Source organism: Oryctolagus cuniculus, chromosome 8, assembly GCF_964237555.1.
Source record: "Oryctolagus cuniculus chromosome 8, mOryCun1.1, whole genome shotgun sequence".
In the NCBI taxonomy this organism is placed as follows: domain Eukaryota; kingdom Metazoa; phylum Chordata; class Mammalia; order Lagomorpha; family Leporidae; genus Oryctolagus; species Oryctolagus cuniculus.
In genome coordinates, this window is record NC_091439.1 from 36,175,557 (window position 1) to 36,199,312 (window position 23,756).

Here is a 23,756-nt window from a genome sequence, read left to right on the forward strand (position 1 = left end):
TATCTTCTTAGTTTCCTTTCCAAACGTAGATCATTACATCATTAAATTCTAAGACATTCTGCACCAAACAACTGTTGACCTGTTCTAGGTATGAAAGTTCCTTTTATGTATGATGATAGATACAAGAATAAAAATGTTCTTAAAATATTCCTTTGAGACTGTGTCTTGAAGCTAATTACACGCGAGACAACTGTGACTACTATAACAAGTGCTGAACATTGGAGTCTTATATTACAGCTCAGATCTCATCTGTGGCACTTATTTAGTTATAAGATTTCAGCAATTTACCTAATCTCTTAGACCTCATCTGTTAAAATGAAATAATAAAAACACATAACACACAAACTTTTCATGAAGATTAAAATCGAGTATTTAAATGAAAGTATTTCTTGAAGAGCTACACTGTAGGAAGATTCTGCAACTGAAAGAGTAGATGAGAATGAGTGCCCATTTAACCATTACTAGACAGGTATTTGGAGTCAAACACCCTAGAGCATAGTAAGAATTAAACATTAAACTTTATAGCTATTTGTCATTGATACTGCATCATTACCATTGTTTAATATTTAATTTCTACTGCTCTCTAGAGGAGTAGACCTGTGGAGAATGTAGATGTAGACATCCTCTGACTCCCTGAGTCTCAAACTAAAGTAAGTACGTGATAAAAACGTCTCAGAGACAGAATAGAAGAGTCTCTCCACGAATTCTTATGATGCAACTTCTTCAGTGGTTACCACATTTAAATTGGTCAAGCAAGGAGCTCTTGCAAGCTTGCTCCTCGGGGACTGGTGAAAACACAGTACACTGAAGGTTTTGTTTGTAGGTTGTGCTTTTTGACCGAAGTTTTCCTGCTATAAAGGGTGTATTATTGAGAAACGCAACCAAAAAGTTGGAATCCATGGAAATCATCAAAATTGTCTGGCTGCTGTGATCCAGTAACTCTTTAGTTCCTTTCAATCAATGGCTTATAATCTTTATTTTAGATAGAACTCTTGGTCTTTAACCTAATTTTAAGCATTGCGCTGACCCTGTTAAACACATTAGGAATATTTTGGAATTTTAAATGAGTCACAAAGTGTCAAACCCAAAGATGTTAGTTTTTATTTTTACTTGTCTTTAGAGGCGGGAGGATTGTACACCTTATTTTGTGTTTGTTCTGTTCCCAGCAGGCTTTTCTTTGCTTACATCTCACACAGAGCATATTTAATTTAGTGAATTGACTTGGTTATATGGTAAACACTGCAAGGAACCTAAGAAAGTCACAGTCAGGGAGGGCAGAAAAAGCCTTTCAAGTCCCACTGAAACTATTTCAAGCTCCCTGAGCTTACAGAGTGGGGCCACTACTTGAGTGCATAGCTATGAGGAATGCAACAGCTTCTTTTGACCACTTTTAAGAGGAAACATAAAATAAAAAGTTATTGAACTCATGCCAGTAAGAAGAATGTCCTTTATTTACAAGGGTTAATTCTGCAGAATTGGGCCTTGTGAACCTTACCTCAGACTGTGGTCACTTGGTTCCAGCTGTTTCTGACTCCTCTGGGAGGACACATCCCTTTTTAGCAGGAATAGAGCAGAGAAAAATCAGTGGGCATGCGGGTATCACAGTGATTCCCAATAGGAGTACCCACAAAAGGCCTGAGAAGAGGGAGTTCTGCTATTTCTCTTGGCAGTGAGTGGTACTTATGGGTGGACTATTGAGACAGGTGGATCCACAGCCACCCTGTTGGCTTATGTTGGCCATGATGGTGACAGTGGGAGAAACCAGAGATGGAGATCTGCCCAAGAAAGTCCTGGGCTCACAGGCTCACTGGGTCCTCTATGAGTGCCCAGCCCAATCACTTCTGTATGACTTCTGTCCCAGTTGAACCTCATTTCTTCACTTCCTCTTGTCGTTGTAACAGTGAAAATCTTGACTACCTCTTCCTCTTCATCATGACTTCTCTAGGTGTATCATTGACCAAATTGTAGTTGTCTGATTCTACTGACTTAATAAAGTCTCTTCCCACCAACAAAATACACCTATGTACGACTATGTTATACCTTTTTTCATATGTAACTGCTTAAAAATACATTTTCCATTCAAAAAGAAGTTTATTAGGCAGAAGTTCTCAGTATTTTAATAAAAGAAGTTATCCTAATCTGAATACTCTCCAACAGATTTTAGCTATATAATATTATATAGTTTTAATATATATGCAAAATAATAAATCTCATTAGAATTGCTTACTTCCTTTTCAAATGCTATTGAATTTCTATATGAGTTCATTAGGAGTGGGTATTTGATGTAGTGGTTAGGACACCATCTGTGATGTGGTCATTCCATATTGGAAAGTCTGAGTTCTAATACTGGCTCAACTTCAATTCCACATTCCTGCTAATGCACACATTGGGAGTCAGCAAGTGGTGGTTCAAGTAGTTAGGTCTCCGCTATCCATGTAGGAGATCTGAATTAAGTTCTTGGCCCTTGTGGGCATTTGGGGGAGTGAACCAGCATATGGGAGCTCTACCTGTCTGTTGTTCTGCCTTTCAAGTAAGTAAAATTTTAAAAATATGTAAATTAATTAATTATTATTAATAAATAATTGAATTTACCAAAGATGTTTGAATTTCATAGTTTAGCATTCCATACTAGAGAAATACTCAGCCAATGTTTTTGCCTGGTGTTTCCATGAAGATTCCACTTATCTTAGAAATGATTAATATAGAGTGACTATAAATAGTATAAGTTTAAATAGAATAGCACATACATTTTCTGTTTGGTGTTTTTTTTTTCTTTTTTGCTGTGGGGTTTGTTGGCATTTACAATGTGGTGAAAGAACTGTAAGAATATCCTCAGCCTAGAATATTTTTAATCAAAATTTTCCTCCACTTTCAGGAAGGAACGATTATTCAGAAGCCTTACAGATTAGTCATTTCTTGAGAAGCTCAATCATTCAGTACTGTGTCATAGCCAACTGTCCAAGGTCAGCAAAATGCTATGGCATGTTCTGTTTGACGGCCTTAGGCAGAAAGCCACAGCAGCCTCACTATTAATATCTCCTGACCTTTTGACTTACAAACAGAAGCACCCTTGTGGCTGTTTTTTTCCCTATATACCCCTGAAAAACTAGGGATCTAGGGCTTGAGATAAGAATAATTAATTTAATAGTTTTTTTTTAAATACAGAATCCTGGGCTTTTATATAACAAGTAGATGGCTTATTCATGTCATCCAATTTTCTTAAGCACCAATTGCGTGTAAGTTACCACACCAAGCCTTTGGGAAACAAAGAGGAATCAGTGCAATGTGCCCTCAAGGAGCTTATGACCCAAGTGGGAAGAAGCAATATAGTAAAATCCTACAATGTGGGATAAAAAAGGAAAATGTATCACAAAAGAAATACAGACAGATGATTTGGGGGTTCAGAAAAGAGAGAATATTAAAATGTGTGGGCTGGTGGCAAAGGCGAAGGGATTGGTGATAAATCTGAGAAGATGATATCGGAACTTGGCCTTGAATGCACCGAATTCAAACATATGGAGAGAAGACGAAAGTGTAGACATTTCAGATTGAGGGCATAGCATGATGTAGGGCATAGAGATCAGAAAATCTAAGGTAGTAAATAAAAGTTTTAAGTAGCTCATTTTGTCCAGAAAACAGGGAATATGAATGGAAATTGAAGTTGGAAAATGAGCTTGAGAGCAAAGCTACAGGGCTGCTAAGACAAGATAATAGAATGCAGGTTCTATTTTACAGGCAATGGGACTCACTGGAGGGGAATACCACTTTGGATTTGGGCTTCAGAGCTGTGTTGGACTAATTTAGAAAGGTGGGTGACTGGAGGTGAGAATCCAAACCCACTACATATATTCTACAACTGTTTGGTGAAATATAGCCAAGGTTTCTAGACAAGAAAGCCTGGAACAAGGATCAAAGAGCTGACACTTGACCTGGGAAGTACAAACCCAGGCCATTGAAGCTGAAGCAAAAGGAGTGAAGGGAAGGAAGGATATGAAGCAGTAGGAAGCGATGCCTGCAACAACTGGCCTGAGCTTGATGTGAGCCATGGTGAAGAGACCCCCTACATTCCACATCAGAGTGCCCGAGTTTGATTCTGGGCTCCTGCCTCCAGCTTCTCCCCAATGTGGATGCTCGGAGACAGCAGAAAGGGCTCAAGTAATGGGTTCCTGCCTCCCACGTGGGAGATGTGCATTGTGTTTCTGGCTCCTGGCTCTGGCCCAGGAACAGCCCTGGCAATTGCAAGTATTTGGAGAGTGAACCAGCAGACGAGAGGAAGATATTCTCTCTCTCTTTCTCTCTTTAACTCTCTCTCTCCTTCCTTCCCTCTCAAATAAGAGAGAAGAATTCATATCACATTAAGTGAATAATTATTTTTTTCCTTTTTTAAAAAAGATTGATTTTGAAAGAGAGAGAGAGAGAGAGATCTTCCATCCACTGGTTCACACCACAGATGGCCATAGTGGCCGGCACTGGGCAATACTGAAACCAGGAGCCAGAAAATTCATCCAGGTCTCCCATGTGGGTGGCGGGGTCCAAATACCTGCATTATCTTCTGGTGCTTTTCGCAGGCCACTAGCAGGGAGCTGAATCAGAAGAGGAGCAGCCAGGACACCTGGCACCCATATGGCATGCTGACTGATGGCTTAGCCACAATGCCAGCCTTCAAACAATTCTTTTGCACCTGGGGTCAACTTATTTTCTTGCAACACTACTTAGAAAATTGTCTCCCTCTCAAGTATGAAGACTGAGAATTATTGGCTTAAAGATATTTCTGCACATCATCTGAGTTAGTCAAGTCTGAGTATCACATTTCTTTCATTCCAATTCTATGACATGTCATCATAAAGTTTTGGCATGGGCGGCCCAGTCTTTGGAAGAGAAGTTCAGAACTGTGTAATATCAGGCTCAGCATTATTAAGTAACGTCTCTCATCTGATGATGGGGCTATAAACACCAGTCTGGACATAATAGAGCACACTTAGCCCACTTGTTCGGAACTGCAAGGAAAATAAGGTCACACAAAGAGCCCTCTGCCCATAAGAAAGAATTCTCAATTACAAATCACTTTTGAGTACGAGTGCAGGAATGCAATTGTTTATCCTCCAAACTGAAAAGGGAAGCGAGATCCTCTCCCCCCACACACACACGTGTGTGTGGATGTGTGTGTGTGTGTATGTGTGTGTTTATCTACCCAAAGCTAATACTAGTCAAATTTATCCTTTTTTTTCCCTTGGATTTTTCCCCCTTAATCTAAAACAGATTTGGTGCATTGGAGGCTACAAGACGCTTCTGCCTCCATGCAAAGGAAAAATAGTCAGTAACAACTCACTTCAAAACAGTCTCCTCGACTGTAAAGTGAGGGTCATGAGACTCACCCTGCCAACCTCAGCACTGTTCTAGGAAGGAAATGAGAGAGCTCTGAACATACTAAAGCGCTTTTCGAAGTAGAATTACTGCGCTCTCTGTAGCATCAAAGGCCTGTGTGTGTGGGTAAAGCCAAGGAATGGTCAGCACCTGACAGCAGAGATAGGCTCAGGGACTGAGAGACAAGAAGAAAATGCCCACAACCTCTGATTCGGTCCTTACACGGAAAATGCCAAAACCACACTGTACCAAGTAGTGTTAATGTGACCCTAAACGTTTCGGAAATTTTTAACGCCTTTCTAAGAAACTCAGCCAATCTACTAAAAGTAACTGTCCGTAGCTTTCCTCGGTACTTTGAAGATTCTTCAAGCCTCAGTTGACATAGTCTGCCTTAATTTTCCATTTTTGTTTCACCATTTATTCTTTGTTTTGAGATTTATTTATTTATTATTTGAAAGGCAGAGTTACAGAGAGGCAGAGGCGGGAGGGGAGGGTGTCTTCCATCCGCTGGTTCACTCCCCAAATGGCTGCAACAGCCAAAGCTGCACCGGTCCTAAGCCAGGAGCCAGGAACTTCTTCAGGGTCTTCTACAGGCCTCCTGCAGGATTTGAGGCATCTTCTACTGCTTTTCCAGGTCATATAGCAGAGAGCTGGATTGGAAGTGGAGCAGCCAGGACTTGAACCCATGCCCCCATGAGATGTCGGCACTGCAGGCGGCAGCTTTACCTGCTATGCCACAGTGCTGGCCCTGCACCACTTATTCTCTCTCTGCTCTCAAGCCTTTATAATGCAGTTGAGCCTTGGTTTTCTCATCTTAAATTGTGAATAAGAAGACCACATGGTAGGACTGTTGGTAAACAGAAATAATACTTTAAATACTAGCCTAATGCTTGATACATAGTAGATATATGAATGCCAGATATGATTACTTATTATTATTTTTAGTATGAAATAGTAGCAAAAAACAACACAATCTTGCATTTAAATCAGCTCTGTCACAATAAGTGTAACCCAGAGCAACTTAAGAAAACATTTCAAAATTGAATTTTGAGATAATGATAGGTGTTCTTGGAATGTAATTGTGAGAATTTCAGAGGTATCTGTATGTAGTCAGCTGAATGGTGAACTCCCCAAAGAAATATCCATGTCCTCACCCAGGGACCTGTGAATGTGACCTTACTTGGGAAAAGAGTTTTTGCAGATGTGATGAAGCATCCTGAGATGAGATCATCCTGGATTATCTGGGTGGGACCCAAACCCAATGATAGTGACCCAGGAGACAGCACAAAGAAGAGGAGAAGGGACATGACCACAGAGGCAGAGATCAGAGAAACGCAGCCACAAGCTAAGGAACATCTGCAGCCTCCAGAAACTGGAAGAGATAAGACATGATTTTCCCCGGGAGCCCTTGGAGGAAACACGGCTCTGTTTGATCCCTCAATTTCTGACTGCTGGACTCCAAAATTGTCAGAGAATACCGTTGTACCGCTTCAAGCCACCAGTTTGCGGTAACATGTTCCCGCAGCTCTAGGCAGGGTTTAATGCAGAGGGATGGTGCGGCGCAGACAGGTGACCGGTGCCCAGCAAGTGGCAGCTGAGTGATGGGCTCCTCCCCCGTCCTCACTAGCTCCCCAGAGGATAAATGCCTGCCTAAATCCGTAGGTGGCTCCTGAGAGCCCATCACCAGCTCACCAGCGGCAGTTACAGTTAGCTGCTGCCCAGGCAGAGAGAAGCCTGACCCATCTTTGGTCAACAGCACACTCTACTGCAAGCGTTCGACACCACGGGTCTCCCAGCTGGTAATAGCACGGATCCAGTTTCCTCACGCGCTGGGGAGTTTTTCCTCCTAAAACTCCCACTGCCCCCAAAGGTTTAGAATTTTAAAAATGACACCAACAAATCTCTGCTCAAAGGAATGAGCAGGGCGTCTTAACGGTTCTTCGTGTAACAATAGCCTGCCTCATCCTGAGGGGCTATAAAAATTCAGGGAGCAACTTCATCCAGTTCTGGAAGATGAAAGAAAGGCAAATAAGCCTTTTCTCCTTTCCTCCGCCATCGTGGTGGGTGTCCCTGATTCTTCCTCGCAATGTCTTCTCACAAGACCTTTAGAATCAAGAGGTTCCTGGCCAAAAAACAAAAACAAAACCGCCTCATTCCGCAATGGATTTGGATGAAAACTGGTAATAAAATCAGGTATAACTCCAAGAGGAGACATTGGAGAAGAACCAAGCTGGGTCTATAAGGAATTGCACTAGAATGGCGTGCTCATTTCTTCTGTCTCAATGTCACAATGTCACTATCACCACATCAAGCTGAAGATGTCACCATCATCTGGACAGCTGGACATGTTTGATTAGGGCTGTGACCAGTGGGCTGGTTCAGTAATAAATATGTGAGCCCTTTTGAAAAAAAAAAAAAAAAAAAAAGAAAGGCAAATAAAACAAGCGGTGAGACCAAGGCCAGGGAGCAGCCTGTTGTCTGCAAGCTGAAGACGGCCCTGAATGCTAAGAGAAGTTGCTCCAAAGAGGTGAGTGTGGGCGCTGAGTCGCAGCCATGCGAAGCTGGCGCCTGCAGGAAGCAGGACCTCTGACACAGGATCCTCAGGGACTGCTGTCTGAGCTGCAATGCTGTTGGAGCCAAGCGGGGTCTGTGTCGGGGTCTGGGACTTACACACCGTGGAGAAGATGGAGGAAACAGTGGGACACTTTTTTAAAGTTTCTATAATAGATTTCAGCTTCCCTATGAATCATCATCCGGCAGAGCCACCATAATAGCAAGCTTTATGTGGTGATTTCTGTGTGCAGCGAGCACTCTTCCAAGTGTTTGAGGCCATTAACCCTTTAATCCTCACATATGCTAGGAGAGGGAACTCTCAGGAACCTGTTAGCAAGTGATCCACCAGAGGGAGGGACTTAAGTTATTTTCCCAAGGCTCCTACTGTGGTTTGGATATGTCCTCCAGATTCCAAGAGTTGAAAACTTCCTTCCTGAGGCAGCCATTAGCCTAGCAATTATGATGCCTGCATATTACATTGGCGTACTTGGGTTTGAGTCCCGGCTCTGACTCCTGACTCTAGCTTCCTGCTAATGCCAACTCTGGGGGACAGCTGTAATGAATCAAGTAATTGGGGTCCTCCTACCTATACGGCAGAACAGGATTGAGTTCCCAGCTCCCAGCTGTTGCTAGCACTTAAGGAGTGAACTAGCATATAGGAGCCCTGTTCATCTCTCTCTCTCCCTCTCTCTCCCTCTCCCTGTGGGGCAGCAGGTTAACACCATGGCCTGAAGCGCTGGCATCCCATATGGGTACTGGTTCTGGTCCCAGCTGCTCCTCTTCCATTCCAGCTCTCTGCTGTGGCCTGGGAAAGCAGTAGAAGATGGCCCAAGTGCTTGGGCCCCTGCACCCACATGGGGGACCCAGAAGAAGCTCCTGGCTTCAGATTGGTGCAGCTCTGGTCATTGAAGCCATCTGGGGAGTGAACCAGCGGATGGAAGACCTCTTTCTCTGTCTCTACCTCTCTCTGTAACTGTCTTTCAAATAAATAAAATAAATCTTTCAAAAAAAAGAGTTCATGTCCTTTGTCATTGTGCTAACTTGTGAGAAATAAAATTAAATTTGCCAGTCAAAATGTCTATCCACCTCAGACTTACACAGCCTTTTTCAGATGAAGGCAATTCCTTTGGAACAAATGCTCAGTTAAACCCTCACATGGGCGAGAGAGGGGGCTCTGGCATCTGGTGCATGTCCATTGCTGAGAGGGTTGCTGGGAACACTAGGTCTACTCTCTGTCAGACCTCCCTGGCTGCTCTCCGGCACTGGCAGCATTACACAGCTGGCGCTCTCGTGCTGTGACAGGGCGGCCCCCTCCTCGGCAGCCTGCTGGTGTGAAGGCCTGGTGGCGGTGTGTCCACACCCCACCTCCACCATCCACGCCCTCAGCCTTGGCACCGAGTCCCTTCCACCAGCTGAGCAGGCTTTGGTCTTCTCTAGGCCCCAGAATCCTAGGAGTTCTTGCATAACCAACTTGACATCCCAGGAAAGGGAGAAGGACTTGCTCTGTCCTTTCCTGACTGTCCCATCCTTTCCAGATTCCCATCACTCTGCCAAGTAAGTTCCAAACCTGCCCCAAGAAGCTGCTTCAGAGGAGCTTACAGTTTGCTCAGTCTGCCCCAGGGAAGTTGCGATGTAAACATGACAACCAAAATATGCAAAAACCTAGAGCTCTCTCTTATTTTCCATTATGTATTCCAGCTTGCCATGGGGTGCCATTCCCACAGAAGTAGAGAAAACTTAAAAACTTAAACCTCAATCTCTGGCTTTTAGGAAAGCCATCAAGTCGAACGTATTCTTTCTCTTTAAAGATTAATTTTTATTTATTTGAAAGGCAGAGTTAGAAAGAGAGAGGTGGAGAGACAGAAAGAAAGACAAAGAGAGATGTTCTATCTGCTGGTGCACTTCCCAAATGGCTACAACAGCCAAGTCTGGGGCAGGCTGAAGCCAGGAGCCTGGAGCTTCATCTGGTCTCGAATGTGGGTGCAAGGGGCTCAAGCACTTGGGCCGTCTTCCAATGTTTCCCCACATGCATTAGCAGGGAGCTGGATTGGAAGTGGAGCTGTCAGGTCTTGAATGGGTGCCCAAATGGGATGCCAGCGTTGCAGGCAGAGGCTTAGCCTGCACAACGCCAGCCCCTAATATATTCTCGTGGGGGTAAATATTCAGTCAATTCAAAACTAAACCCCCATCAATGCTGATTTTTCCATTTACCATAAGGGGACCCTTCGGCTCCTCCTTCCTCTCAAGATGGCCTTAGGGAGCTAAGAAAGTTGGAAATGCGACTTTGGTCTTCCAGCTGGCAGGTCTCTTGGTCTGGCCTGTTCCCTGAGTGCCCTCTGCTGGTGTGCGCCAAGGTACGGCTACTTCTGTTCAATCTTCAGTGGATTATGCTGGATTCTGGGGTCCCCGCCATTCTCCTCCAGGTAGGAAGTCCCCATCCTTTGTGACCTCCTTGTGTCTCTACGCCTCATAGATTCACTGCTTTACCAAAAGCTCTGTGTACCCCTTTCAGGTTCACTTGGAATGCTGGGCTCTCCAACAGATCACTCAGAAGTGTTGGAAATGAGGATTAAAGAGAATTTATTCTGACACTTGTTAAAACAGTAAGGGAGGTTTTATTTAAGATTATTGCCATAGGGGTTGTGTCTATTACAACAGGAGAGAGAGAGAGATCAGGCTCAGCTCTGGGGACTCATGGCCATTGGGCAGAGTGCGGGATGGAAAAACAGTAAGAGACATTAGGGGTATGGGGATTCTTGTGAAAGGCAGGCCAGGAACTTAAACATCTAAGGTGAGAGATGAGGGACTTGATAATATATCTAAGGTGGGGATGATTTAGCAAGATTCTTTCCTAAGACTGAGTCAGCCAGCCAGACTGGGCCACGATGAAGCCAAGAGACAGGAACTCCATCCTTATCTCCCACATGAGAGGCAGAGACACAAGCAGGAAAAGGCCCAGCCAAGAAAGGACTCAGAGGGGCCTCAGCCAAGTTTGGTAAAAGAGAGATTCTACGTTGTCAGGCTAATCTGGACATATCTATCAGCCTAGACATTCTTGGATTCTCTTGCCTCCAAGATATCTGTGGTTTCTGTCCTCCTCTTTTTCACCCTTTGGTCAGAGGTGTTACGTGCCTTTCCAGGCACCCAAACAGCATTGTCACCCAGATTGATCTCCCAACAGATCTCAAAGGCATTCTGCTGCTTGTGCCTTTTCTTGTACCTTCTGTCCTGTTTATTCTATGCTTACTGTAAAACTCTAATGCAAGTTGGCTGTTGGTCTATGAATGAGAGACCTGCTCCCAGAATGAAAAAGAACTCTTTTCTCTCCCAGCAAGTCTAGCTTTCAATATTATGGTCTTTCTTTGGATACAAATCCTCTTTGGGAAGTCAAAAGGTAAACAATGACACTTTCTTTTCCTTTATACTCTAACAATCTGGATCATTCCTCACACAATGGGGAAGGTCAAACAAAAGGAAGTGCAGGAAAGAAAAATATGTCAACGTATTTCAAAACTATTATTCTCATCGCAAATCTTTAAGATTTTACTGAGTCCACACTCTGCCCACTCTCTCCCCATTCTCCTGGTAGAGATACGATTATGCAGGTTGGAATAGTGTTGAACTCTTCCTTCTCCACCATACAGGGATGGAAATTGGGGAAGACACTGTACAGTGGTTCCCTTGGTACCTATCCCAGCTCCCTTTTGGTTTACCTTCCTATCCACTACAGGCTGGAAGGCAAAGCAATCACAGTTCCCATACTCTCTTCGGATATGGATTCTACAAGTGACCTAGTTGTACACACTGCCACCCTCACCCTGCCCCTATGGGAGACTTGGAAGGGATATGAGTAACTTGAGGCAGTGGCTGAACACTCCATGAGACAGGCTCTTATAAACATGGCAGAAGACACATTTGGCTCTTTCCAGAGTAGCATGTGCCATCCACTCCCTAACATCACAGGTACCTCCAAGAACAGTCCCGTGGCGTAGCTGGCAATTCTTTTGGGTGTGCTGTACTTGTCTGACCTGTCAGCAGTCACATATCTTCTAAAACTGTGCAGAGATTCTGTGAACTAATACTCTTTAATATATCCCTTTCTGCTCAGGCTGATTCCAGTTGAGCCTGTTGTCTGCAACTCAACCTTGATCAAGGCAGTAATCCTCACCCCATTAATCCTGTCTGCACCTCTTCTCACAACATAAGCAAAAGTATAAGAATTCACATACATTACCAGCAGAAGTACTACACGACTGGAGTATTCTCTGTTTTCGTCAAGGCCATCTTGGTTTTAAATAAGACACATTAACTTGAGCTATCCTTCACCTAAAAGGAAAACTCATTAGAAAGATACTAAGAGCTGCATCATGCTCTGAGAACTGGACAACCCTCAGAAGCCAAAGAAGTATCTCTCTTTTCTCTTGCTTTCTTTTAAGATTTACACATTTATTTGAAAGGCAAAGTGACTGAAAAAGAGGGGGAGAGAGAGAGAGAGAAGAGAGATCATCCATCCATGGTTCACTTTCCAAAGGGCTTCAACAACTAGGACTGGGCCACGATGAAGCCAAGAGACAGGAACTCCATCCTTATCTCCCACATGAGAGGCAGAGACATAAGCACTTGGGTCATCATCTGTTGCTTCTTCAGGAGCATTAGTGGGGAGCCAGATTAGAAGTGGAGCAGCCAGGACTAAAACCAGCACTCCAATCTGGGATGCCAGCGTCACAAGAGGTGGCTTAACTTGCTGTACCACAATGCCAGCCCCTCTCTTTTGTTTTGCTCCAAGTACAGTTCCTGCGTTTATATCACTTAAGTTTTAGGCACAAGTACAGACTATTTCTCAGTGCCAATTCCAAATTCCTGAAAGAAAGACTGAACCCAGAAGGGGTCAAGTTGTCCAACCCAGTCCAATCAATCCGGGCCTGAGGACTGCATGGTATAACACAGAGATAGAACAGAGGGAAGGTACTCAAAAAATTGGGTAAAAGACAGACACTCCAAATTGTTATACCCTTAGAGATCTGTGTTTAGATAACTTACCAGAGTTCAAAACTTCTAAGGCCCAATAATGCCTCAGTGGCAATCAGGCATCTACAGCAGAACTCAAAGTATTTCAAAGCTGTTGTGGCCTCCTAAAGGCTTCCAGGACACCTTTGAGAAATCACTGGGCAGGGAGTTTTGCAGACTATTAGAGGTCAGCAGTTTTATCCATAATGGCTGTAGAAGTCATTATCATGAGCCATTCCCATTTATGCCGCTTCTCCCATATCCTTATTGCCAAGCCCATGTGACTTACAGCTTGCCTGAGAGGAAGTCCAAACCCAAGTTGAAGATAGTGTAAGGACACCTGCTCTTTTCTTTCTTTTCCAGAAATTGTAATAAAGATCCCAAACATGCCATGATGGCTCTACTCTGAATCCTTAGACCCTGTAAAGGTACACCAGAAATCCAAAATCAAATATACAGCCAATTTTACCCAGCTAAAATTGTCACTAGCCAGCTCAATATGATGGAGTCCAAGTCCTCAGAACTAGGATTTACTGTTTAGAGAATTTTTAGAGTTCTTGAATGAGGCTAACTATGACCATTAGACACTGGGGTTCAACTGTGCACAGAACAAGGTAGAATAATCCTTATTATCTCAGAATTTTGGCTAATGCCCCAAAGCTGGACAATAAGCACTGAGACCTCACACAAATTTAAAAACACCTCATTAAAACATGGCAAACCCATCTAGCAATTATTCCCCTGTCATCCAGTCTATGTGAGTATAAGACTAGAAATTTTAATGTAGATTCTTTGATGGAACTGTGTAGGAATAAGAAGGCTTTGACACTATGCCTCCAAGAGATACAGTCACAGGGACAGGCAAGCCTGAAATGAGGAGAGTTGGTCATCTTACTCGTTCTCTCTCTATGTGGATATTTGCAAGACTTCCCACACTCATAGCTCCAACGTCTGCTTTCGAATATAACAGACTCAATACTCCAGGGGACCCTATGACTACAAATGAAGAATCCTACATGTAATAAAAATTTAATTACATAGCTAGGTGCAAATGAAATAAAGGAAAGTATAGAGGAAGAAAAAAGTCAAACAAAAACAAAATTTGATTTGAAACCAAAACATTTAAGTAGACAAACATATATGAAAGATAGAATTTCTTGGAAGTTAGTTGTAATCAATGGTTCAGGAATTGATTTGGGGTCAGAGACTAGGTTAGAATCCAGGGTGATGCAAGGTACAATGAGTCCCTATACTGCTAAGAGTGTATCACCCATAGTTTACAACTCTAGAAGAAACTCAAGGGTATGGGGATGAGATTGTAACACAATTGACAGGTAAGAGACATTTCTACCTGATCCCCAATCCTTCCCCTCTAATTCCACATGAAGAAGGGAGAGATGCCCAGAAACAACAAAGGAGGGAAAAAAAGAACAAGACCAAGACAGAAAAGACTGCTTCCCTTCCCTTCTGGTCTACGGCAGCTCTGGGCTGGGCCTGATGGGGAGCAGGGAGCAGATTTGACTAGAGGGGGCCTTCCTATGAGTACTGCAGTTGAAAGTGACTGAAAAGTTGGCTGAAAAGCATGGATGGGGAGGAAGATTTAAGAGCACATCTTTCCAGAAATGATAGAATAAACTACATTGGGTTCTGGCCATTTGGTAAACAAGTTACCAGACATAATTGCCTCACTTGATTTTGCATAAACTTTGGTGAGATTCCATGAAGAAGCCCTGGAAATCATCCCAGGATTAGGAACTAATGTGTTCTGGCCTCTAGACAACAAATCGAAAGAAAGTCTCGGGGTTCATGATTACACAGACCTGCAAATACCACAAGCAAATCACACCCACGGAGATGGACTTCAAAACAAGACTGATGTAACCCAGGTGGAGCAGAAGGTACCTTTCCCGGATCTTTGTCATTAACTAACTGGTTCTGCTACATTCCCTCAATTCCTGGGGGATAGCTGACTTTATGGAGAAAATGATGCATTGTGAACCTCAATAATCTGGGTGCACTGGGAGAAGAGGTGAAAGGCAGTGAGTACCCAGCAGAATGGTGAAATGTGTGACAGCTGTTTCCAGAGTTGAGGGAGTGCGTCATTTGTGTTGTTGCTTCTGTGTGGTCATAAGATCAAACCATCCCAACCCATATCTGAAGGAAAGATGAAAGTGAAAACTAATGTGAAAGAAATGAAGACCATCACAAATCAATAGGCCCCATAACATCAATACATCCTAAATATCATATGTTCTTTTGTTTTGGAATTTGATGCTGAACCTAGAAGATGAGTACACTTTAATGAAATCTCTCATTTTTTGAACTACTGATTTAAGACAAAATTCTTCATATAAAGACTCATCATCTTGGCTGGCGCTGTGGCTCACTTGGCTAATCCTCCACCTGTGGCGCTAGCACCCCAGGTTCTAATCCCGGCTGGGGTGCCGGGTACTAGTCCCGGTTACTCCTCTTCTAGTCCAGCTCTCTGCTGCGGCCCGGGAAAGCAGTGAAGGATGGCCCAAGTGCTTGGGTCCATGCATCCACATGGGAGACCAGGAGGAAGCACCCAGCTCCTGGCTTCGGATCGGCGCAGTGCCAGCTGTAGCAACCATTAGGGGAGTGAACCAACAGAAGGAAGACCTTTCTCTCTGTCTCTCTCTCACTGTCTAACTCTGCCTGTCAAAAAAATATATAAAACTCATCATCTTGAAAAGAAATGTCCATTTTGAAGTAATTATTCCTTAAGAACTATATATTCACATCTAAATTATCATGAACTCTATGTTCTACTTAAACACCTGAAGAATGAGGCTGATGGGTTTTTATATCTTGGTCACTTTAGAAGAGACAGGAGTGGGCTAGCTGAAGGTACTCTTACTGTGAAAGTTTCTTTGGAAGCAATCAAATATTTGGTGACTTCGGCTGCCCACGCATACCTTATATTTACATAGCACCTGGACATATTCAAAGTGCTTCGCTAAGGGTGTGGCAGTCCAGCCTTCAATCCACTGAGGAGGTGGAGCCAACTGACTGTTGGACTATTATAGATTGGCTTGTGGCCTCCAGCAAACCATTGAGTGTCTCTGAGCTTCTAGTTCCTCATTTATACAATAAAGGCATTACATAAACCACCTCAATATCCCTTCCAAGCCTAAAATGCTGTGGTCTTGTCCTCCTAGCAACCGTCTGATACAATGCTGCCACTCTGGCAGCCGAGAAGAGGTTGGGGAAGCTTGGCATGCAGAAAAAAATGTTTATGGGCTCTGAGCATGGTTAATGCTGACGTGCAAGGAACTCAGACAAAGCAAAAAGAAAACCACTTTTCAGAATACTCTTTGTGATGTGTGTGCAATTTCCTTCCTAAAAAAGACAGAGTGTTTTCATGGTTGGTGTAAGTCCAAACTTGACATAGTTGCATGCAATGCATCTGGATATTTTAAAATACTAAGAAGTTCAGTGACAAGTGCTCTTCCGTTTCTTCTTTTTTTTTTCTCTAGAATTATTAGACTTCGGGGGTGAGGAGGGGATGTGGGGGGAGGCTTGATTAATCCTCTCAAGGTTTTTTGCTTTGGCACAGAGATAGTTCTCAAGAGAGAAAATGAAATTTTTTTCAACCATGTGATTTTCCAGGAACAGGAAATGCATAGCACACATCCCCCTTTGTTTTGAGGTAGTCACAGCACCACAGCACCCCAGGGCCCGTACTCAGAAAGTCACGGATAGAGCTTTGTATTTTAGTCAACATTCCTTGCCATATTCCTTATTTAAAACATGCGCGACTTCCTTAAATACACACACATGTAGGAAATGCAAGTGTAACTTTTCATATGCTGATATGTACACATTTCTATTACAAGATCAGTCAGAAATAGATATTATAAAATCCTGGTCGTGTTTACATTACCCTGATAATGTAGTACAATGATGGCCAACTAGAATTCTATGGCTCTCTGGTATGTCAGAGAAAGCAACATTAAGTATATCACAAATTTTGAATGAAGCGCAAACTTTATATTGGTCAGTACTACGATGTTCATTAGATGCTCCAGAAACTCAAATGGGCAGAAATAATATGATGTAGAACAAATGGACAACTTGTTGAGAGTGGGACAAGAGGTGATGGTAACATCAAACCAAAACCAGAGGGATTGGCATGGTGGCGTACTGGATAAAGCCGCTGCCTGCAGTGCTGGCATCCCATATGGGCGCCAGTTTAAGTTCCAGCTGCTCCACTTCCAATCTCACTCTCTACTATGGTCTGGGAAAGCAGCAGAAGATGGCCCAAGTCCTTGGGCACCTGCACCCGTATGGGAAGAAGCTCCTGGCTTCAGATCGGTGCAGTTCCAGCCATTGTAGCCATTTGGGGAGTGAACCAACAGTGGAAGACCTCTTTCTCTCTCTCTCCCTCTCTCTCTCTCTCCCTCTCTCTCCCTCTGCCTCTCTGTAACCCTGCCTTTCAAATAAATAAGTAAATATTTTTTATAAAAAAAAAAACAAACAAAACCAAAAGGTGTTTATTAGAACAAGGGAGACCTTTCCCTAATAGGCCTAAAGAAAATAAGTCATATCAATACATGGTTCTATTCAGCAGCAGTCAAGTGATAAAACATCACCAACTTGTTAACTTTCAATTTCTTCCAGGGTACTGACAAAAATCCTAACATTTGTAAACACGTTGTAAACTCAAAGGTAGGTAAGAACCATAGCTTTAAGAAGGCATTTGGGGGGCAGGCATTTGCCCTAGTGGTTAGGATGCCTGTTAAGATGATTGCATCTCTTATCAGAGTAAATGGATTTGATGCCCAGCTCTGGCTCCTGGTTCTAGCTTCCTGCAGGTGTGCATCCTGAGAGGCAGTGGTGGCTCAAGTGACTGGGTTTCTGCCACCCATGTAGGAGACCTGGATTGATTTTCTGGCTCCTGGCTTTGGCCTGTCCCAGGCCTAGCCCTTGTGGGCATTTGAGAAGTGAACCAGCAGATGGGAATTCTGTCTGTCTGTCTGTCTGTCTCTGTCTCCAACTCTCAAATAAATAAATTAATTAAATATTTTTTTAAAAATAACTTTTGGTGTAGTTCTGACTTTCCTGCAGTGTCCAAACATTAACATCCCTCATATTCCTGTGTCCTATGAGGTTGGTGAATCAATACAGGTACCTTCTGATCTTGTGGCGACAACAGAATCAGGCTCTGCAGGGGAGGGGTTGAATGTCTGCTGAAGGAGAAGATGTTCCCAAAGCCAAGGAAAAGGGGTCCCTGGCTGGGTAAAGAGAGCCTGGGATAAATGGGAAGGGAATATTCATCACTCTCTGGGACTTGGCCTGAAGCCACTGCCAAGGGGTAGGGATGGAAGAATTCCTCCAAGGGAAACAGATCAGAGAGCTGAATCTTGCAAACGAGATCATCTGTTTTCATGTCACCCTTAGTATTTGTTTCTCTTCTGCTATCCCAAAGTGTGTGGTGTCTAAAAATTTTGTTTAAAAGTTTTGGTCACAGTCATGCTGTGTGCTTTGGAGAATTGAGGAGACAGGCGAATCCACCCTTGGGCTTGAGTATTACTGGGGGAGTGTCCAAGAGGAATTAATGTGATGACAACAGTGTCGTAAGCAAGAAATCCTCAAGAGAAAGCAGAATCCTGGGAACGAGTGTTGGCTATCCCTCCCAAGGTGTATGGAGTCTTCCTTCCTTGCTAAGATTTGATAGACCAGGTTTTGATTTTTACCATTGGGTAAAAATCAGATCCTTTATGCACATTATAAAGGAGGACAGTGTGTAGGTTGGCAAATTTGGCATTGTAGAAAGATCTGGGCCAAACAAAGTGGTATAACAAAAAGATTGACAAACCCTCAGTATGGCACCCTGACAGCAGTTAAATTGACGAAGGAACACTTATTCATGATGTACTTTGGCGATTATCTGTAGATCTTGATATAGTACATGTATCCAGAAGTGGCAATTCATTTTCTAGAATTTAGATTACGAAAAGTGTTGAATACAGACAAATCCTAGGATTTCCTAATATAAAAGGCTTAAGTTTCTCAGCTTAAATTTGTTTATTAAGTGTCTTCAGTGCTACTTGTGAAAAAGCTATGATTCCTAAAACCAAGCTGGAGTTATGCCTAGTAAGATATTTATTTATGGGACAAGAGAGGAAGCAAAAGTGAAATAGAGGAATGAGAGGAGAGCCTAGACTAAAAATCCACAGTCTTTAAAGCCTACAAGGAGGGTCAGTGCTGTGGTATAGCAGGCCAAGCCTCCACCTATGGCGCCAGCATACCATATGGGTGCCAGTTTGTGTCCTGGCTGCTTCTTTTTCTGATCCAGCTCTCTGCTTATGCCCCTGGGAAAACATTGGAAGATGGTCAAGGTGCTTGGGCCCTTGCACCCACATGGGACACCCAGAAGAACTCCTGGCTCCTGGCTTTGGACTGGCCCAGCTCTGGCTGCTAAAGCCATCTGGAACCAATGGATGGTCTTTTATCTCTGTCCCTACCCCTCTGTAATTTTAGTTCTCAAATAAATAAATCTTTACATAAATATAAAAGCCTACAAGGGTAACCTAAAACCCATCACAACTATATGTGTATCCAGAGTATTGTACTGAAGCACTGGACTGACAGGCTAGATCAGGACAGACTTCTCAGAAAACCATAGACTTACACATAGAGCTACAAATTCATTCATCCCTTGCAAGTCTGAAATAGTAATCCTCCTGACAGTGTCATAGTATTTTAGTCCTATTCATCATTGTCAATACTTGTAATGTTATACAACCAAGTATAATATCCAGGTAGGGAAAAGGTTGGTCACAAAAATTGATAAAATGCATTTCCATATATTAGCTCCCAAGTTATAATTTATATATATATATATATATTAAAGATTTGTTTTTTGCTTATTTGGAAGTCAGAGTGATAGAGGAAGAGACAGAGAAAGAGAGATCTTCCATTCTCAAGTTCACTTCCCAAATGGCTCCAATGGCTGGCACTCAGCAAGGCCAAAGCCAGGAGCCTGAAACTCCATCCTAGTCTCCCATATGGGTAACAGACATCCAAGTGTTTAAGCCACCTTCCACTACTTTTCCAGGAAGATTAGCAAGAAGCTGGATCAGAAATGGAGCAGTTAGGACTTGAACGGATGCTTCAATATGGAATGATGCACTTTAATGCGCTTTACCACAACTGGGCCCCATAACTTGATGTTTATCTAAAGTAAGAGGGGAACCTTCCCTTCCCTGCTCCACCCTGAAATTGCATCTAAGATGTAAAAAACATTATAATTTGAGAGACCAGGATTTTTTTTTTTAGATCAAAAGGAAATATCAAAATGCATGAGTTATAATACCAATACTCAAAATGAGTCAGAAAATCAAAAGCATTGCAAACCCCATTAAAAACATAATGCTAGTGCATGTCAAGTAGGTGAAAATGTTGTTTGTTCATAATAATGGTCTTTGATGAGTCACAACACATTTTTTAAAATGGTTGCCAAGGCAAGACCATGAGACAGAGGAGCTTGGCTGCATGGATCAGGAACTGCATTGGTACTCACGGGGTCCCATTAGCAGGAATCTCCATCAACTGAGCTCAGTTAGAAAGCTCCCCTGCTTTGACTGATGTGCAAAGCAGGAGTGGAGCAAGCCAGCCTCATCTGTGCCCAGCAACTCCCTCTTTCAGACCACACTGGATCTGGGGCATCATTCTTACCTGAGCTTGTGTTTGAACACTATTTGTTAGCAGATGATACTATTTTTCTTTCTTCTTGAAGCATAAATGTCACATCCACTGACAGAGTGAGTGAATGGGCTAGTGAAAGGAAATTTAAGAAGTAAAAATCATTTATTGCTACAGCTGGAAGGGATCAAGTCCAACATCAATACACTCCAGATGAGAAAAGTGTGGTGTAGAGAGGTAATGTACCTTGCCCAACGTTGTGGAGTAGTAAGCGTTGGATCTGGGATGAGAACTGCGTTTTCTGTCCCTGAAGTGATCTCTGTGGTGAAGACTTCTGGACTTCACACCGGGATGTGGAGGAAAAGAGCTGCAAGCATAGGAAGAAAAAAGCCATGATGTCCCCGATGGCCCCAAACTTTAAAAAGTGGTTTTTATTGGCACGATTGGGAGTTCTGTCCAGCAGGTCTCTGTTCGTTGTCTGACCTCTTTCACACAAACCAAGCTGAGGGGCAAGGAGCTGGGGACACTGGCTTCCCACAGGATCAGAGGCTCAGGCTGCTGGCAACTGCACACCCACCCGGGGACTGGACTCCGCATTGCTGATCACTGCTGAGGCTCAAAGGCCATTCTTCATATCTGCTCAGGCCCTGAAGTTTCCCAGTGCTGGGCAGTAGGCCTTTGGTTGCTGGGTTTAGGGTGGGCCAGGGAAGGGGGTCCCAGCTCCTGGGGTGCTGGTAGAGCATCCAGTGGGCAGTGATTGGCCAACTGGTAGAGATTTCAACATTTAACATCTAGTACAAGTCTGCTAGCTTCTACCGCACTCTTGACATTATCCCCACACATGCCCATTTCAGATGAAACATTTACCCAAGGAGTAAACCCAACGCAGACTGCTGCTCCCTGAAATGCTACCTAACACGGGGAGGTGCACAAAGGAATCACTCAAGGCCCAGTGTGGGGACCCCAAGTTCACCCCAACCTCTCACTTACAGGTCCCATATCCCCTCCTTCCTAGTGTTTTGTTCAGCTCTTCAAAACACACACACACACACACACACACACGTCACATGCAACGAACATCGCACGTAGTTTTGAAAAGGAAGTCACAACAGAACATCAGCCTATCAGTAAATGCATTTGAGGCGTCTTGGCCTATACAAGGGGTCTTCAAAAAGTTCATGGAAATGCATATCATGCAAAATTATGCATGGACTTCAAATGTCTTTGCATTCACATAGACTTATCTTTTAGTTCCATTTTCCGTGAATTTTTTGAAATCTCCTTGTAAGTGAGTCTCTTTGACCTCTGCGTCTCCTCCCTCACCCCGAAACAGGCTGGGGCCCCAGGAATGGCTGTACCTGGCAGATGATCTTTCCATCATGCCAGGACCATGCCATGAAATGCGAGGATGTTAGCTGGTAAAAGGCACATCGGCCTGGGTCTGCTGGAAGAGCTCTTTGGACTTGCCTAGAACTCGTTCGATTCCTGAACCTTCTTTCAGTCTGCTTTTGTGCTCCCTGGAGACGGCCCAAGAGGAAGGTATTATTGTAGTGGAGTTAAACAAGGTCATTGCGGTCGGAGCGCCGCCACGGAATCCTTAGCCCCAGAAAGGTACCTGGTTTTTCAGGGTGGTGTGATTGGTATTAGGCAAGAGCCATACAAGCCATCTCTTAGCGGCAGGCCCAAAAGATCACAGAAGGCGACACCCTGTTTGCTCAGAGACAAGCTGTTTCCTAATCAAGTTTTCTCCTACTCAGAACTGCAGAAACATTTTCAAAGGTATTATTCTCGGCAGGTTTCCAGTCATTCAACATTTCCAGCCCAATCCAAATGGCTTCTGAAATATTTGCTGTTTGTTGAGAGAGCAGCTTTCAGGATGAGGTAATTAAAAGAAACCTATCAATTTGAGATTTTTTTTTTCCATGAGTAAATAATGTTGACATACTGTTCAAATAAACCCACAATTTACTGCAATCTGTTTTTAGACAAACCCTCCACTTTAACCTCCAAATGGGAAAAACGAAGATACTTTCCTCTTCTCGTTTAATCAAGAACATATGTTCAAAGATAATACCGGAGGCTTATTCTGGGAAGCGTTCTGCTCTGGCTCTGACAGCCACGCAGTGAGATCATGAAGCAGCCTCCACACATAATGAAAGCAAACGCCACCATCAATCTCCCGCGCGGCAGAGGTCACTTGAGAAAAAGCGCCCGCTGCTCAAATAAGCACCAGCTACGCCGAGGCGCACTGAGGGGGAAACAAGCCAACTGTGATAAACAGCAGCAGGTATGCGCCACGCCGAGGCCAGCCCAGGCGGCCCGAGAGCAGGGAGCTGCGGGTGAAGCAGGTGCACACGTGTTTCTGCACCACGCAGCTGGCTGCGCGTGTGCAGCTGAGTGGACGCAGCCGCTGCGCAAGAGGAATTTCTGCCCCACCCCCTCCCGGGCCCCCGCCCCGTTAGGAGGAGAGCCGGGGAGGCCCCAATTTTCATTAAACCTAAGAGTACACACAGTGGCAGGAGGCCAAAACAGCCCTCAAGACTGAGGCTTTTAAAAACATCTGCTTGGGGCTTGGAGATCTTACAGAGAGCCAGGGAGGAGGACTGGAGACCAGCACTTTTCATTTCCAGCCTGTGAGTCATCCAGGGAGTGCGTAAATCCTCACGGCCACAATCTGCCGCCCGAAGCTGGGCTGACTTACTAACACCTGAAGTCCGTTTCATGGGAATTAGGTTTAAATACCAACCTGGTCAGGAAACTCGGAGGGCTTCTGCTCCCATCTTGGGATGCCAGGAGTCTCCTGGAACCTGGAGTGGACCTTTCTGGCAGCCAAGGTTTACTGTGGCGGAAAAGGAATTAGGGAGATTTCCCTGCCAGGCTCAAGGATGTGATCAGTGCAGGCACCTGCAGGCCCGAGCGGGTCACCCACCAGTCTCCCTTTAAACACCAAATTATGAACTATTAGGCCACTGCTTCAAGGCTTCCACAAATGTGAAACCTTGACAAATTCCCAAATAAAAGCCATAAAACCAATCATTTTTAAACCTGCATGAGTGACACTGGGAAAATTACAGCAGTGTGTCAGGTCACTGTGAAATAAAGCTGCCATAAAGAAGCTTATGATGCTGTCATGGAAAAGGCAATTAGAAGGTTACTTTTGCTCA

The 23,756-nt window shown here is 43.8% G+C and overlaps 1 protein-coding gene and 1 long non-coding RNA gene across 2 annotated transcripts; one reads left to right on the forward strand and one right to left on the reverse strand.

Annotated features, from left to right (window-relative positions):
- Positions 1-1,495: 1,495 nt before the first annotated feature.
- On the reverse strand, positions 1,496-23,477 carry LOC138843486 (uncharacterized). The gene is made up of 4 exons (XR_011378244.1): positions 23,339-23,477; positions 20,839-20,959; positions 20,626-20,724; positions 1,496-1,552 (listed from the first exon to the last, which is right to left on the reverse strand). It is a non-coding gene; the product is annotated as an uncharacterized lncRNA (long non-coding RNA).
- LOC138843279 (large ribosomal subunit protein eL39-like) lies at positions 6,272-8,157 on the forward strand. Its single transcript, XM_070047094.1, has one exon. The coding sequence runs from the start codon at positions 7,451-7,453 to the stop codon at positions 7,604-7,606; it is 156 nt and encodes a 51-aa protein (XP_069903195.1). The 5' UTR covers positions 6,272-7,450; the 3' UTR covers positions 7,607-8,157.
- Positions 23,478-23,756: the final 279 nt, after the last annotated feature.

Coding starts and splice junctions, on each gene's coding strand:
- LOC138843279 (XM_070047094.1), top strand. CDS start 7,451: ATGTCTTCTCACAAGACCTTTAGAATCAAGAGGTTCCTGGCCAAAAAA.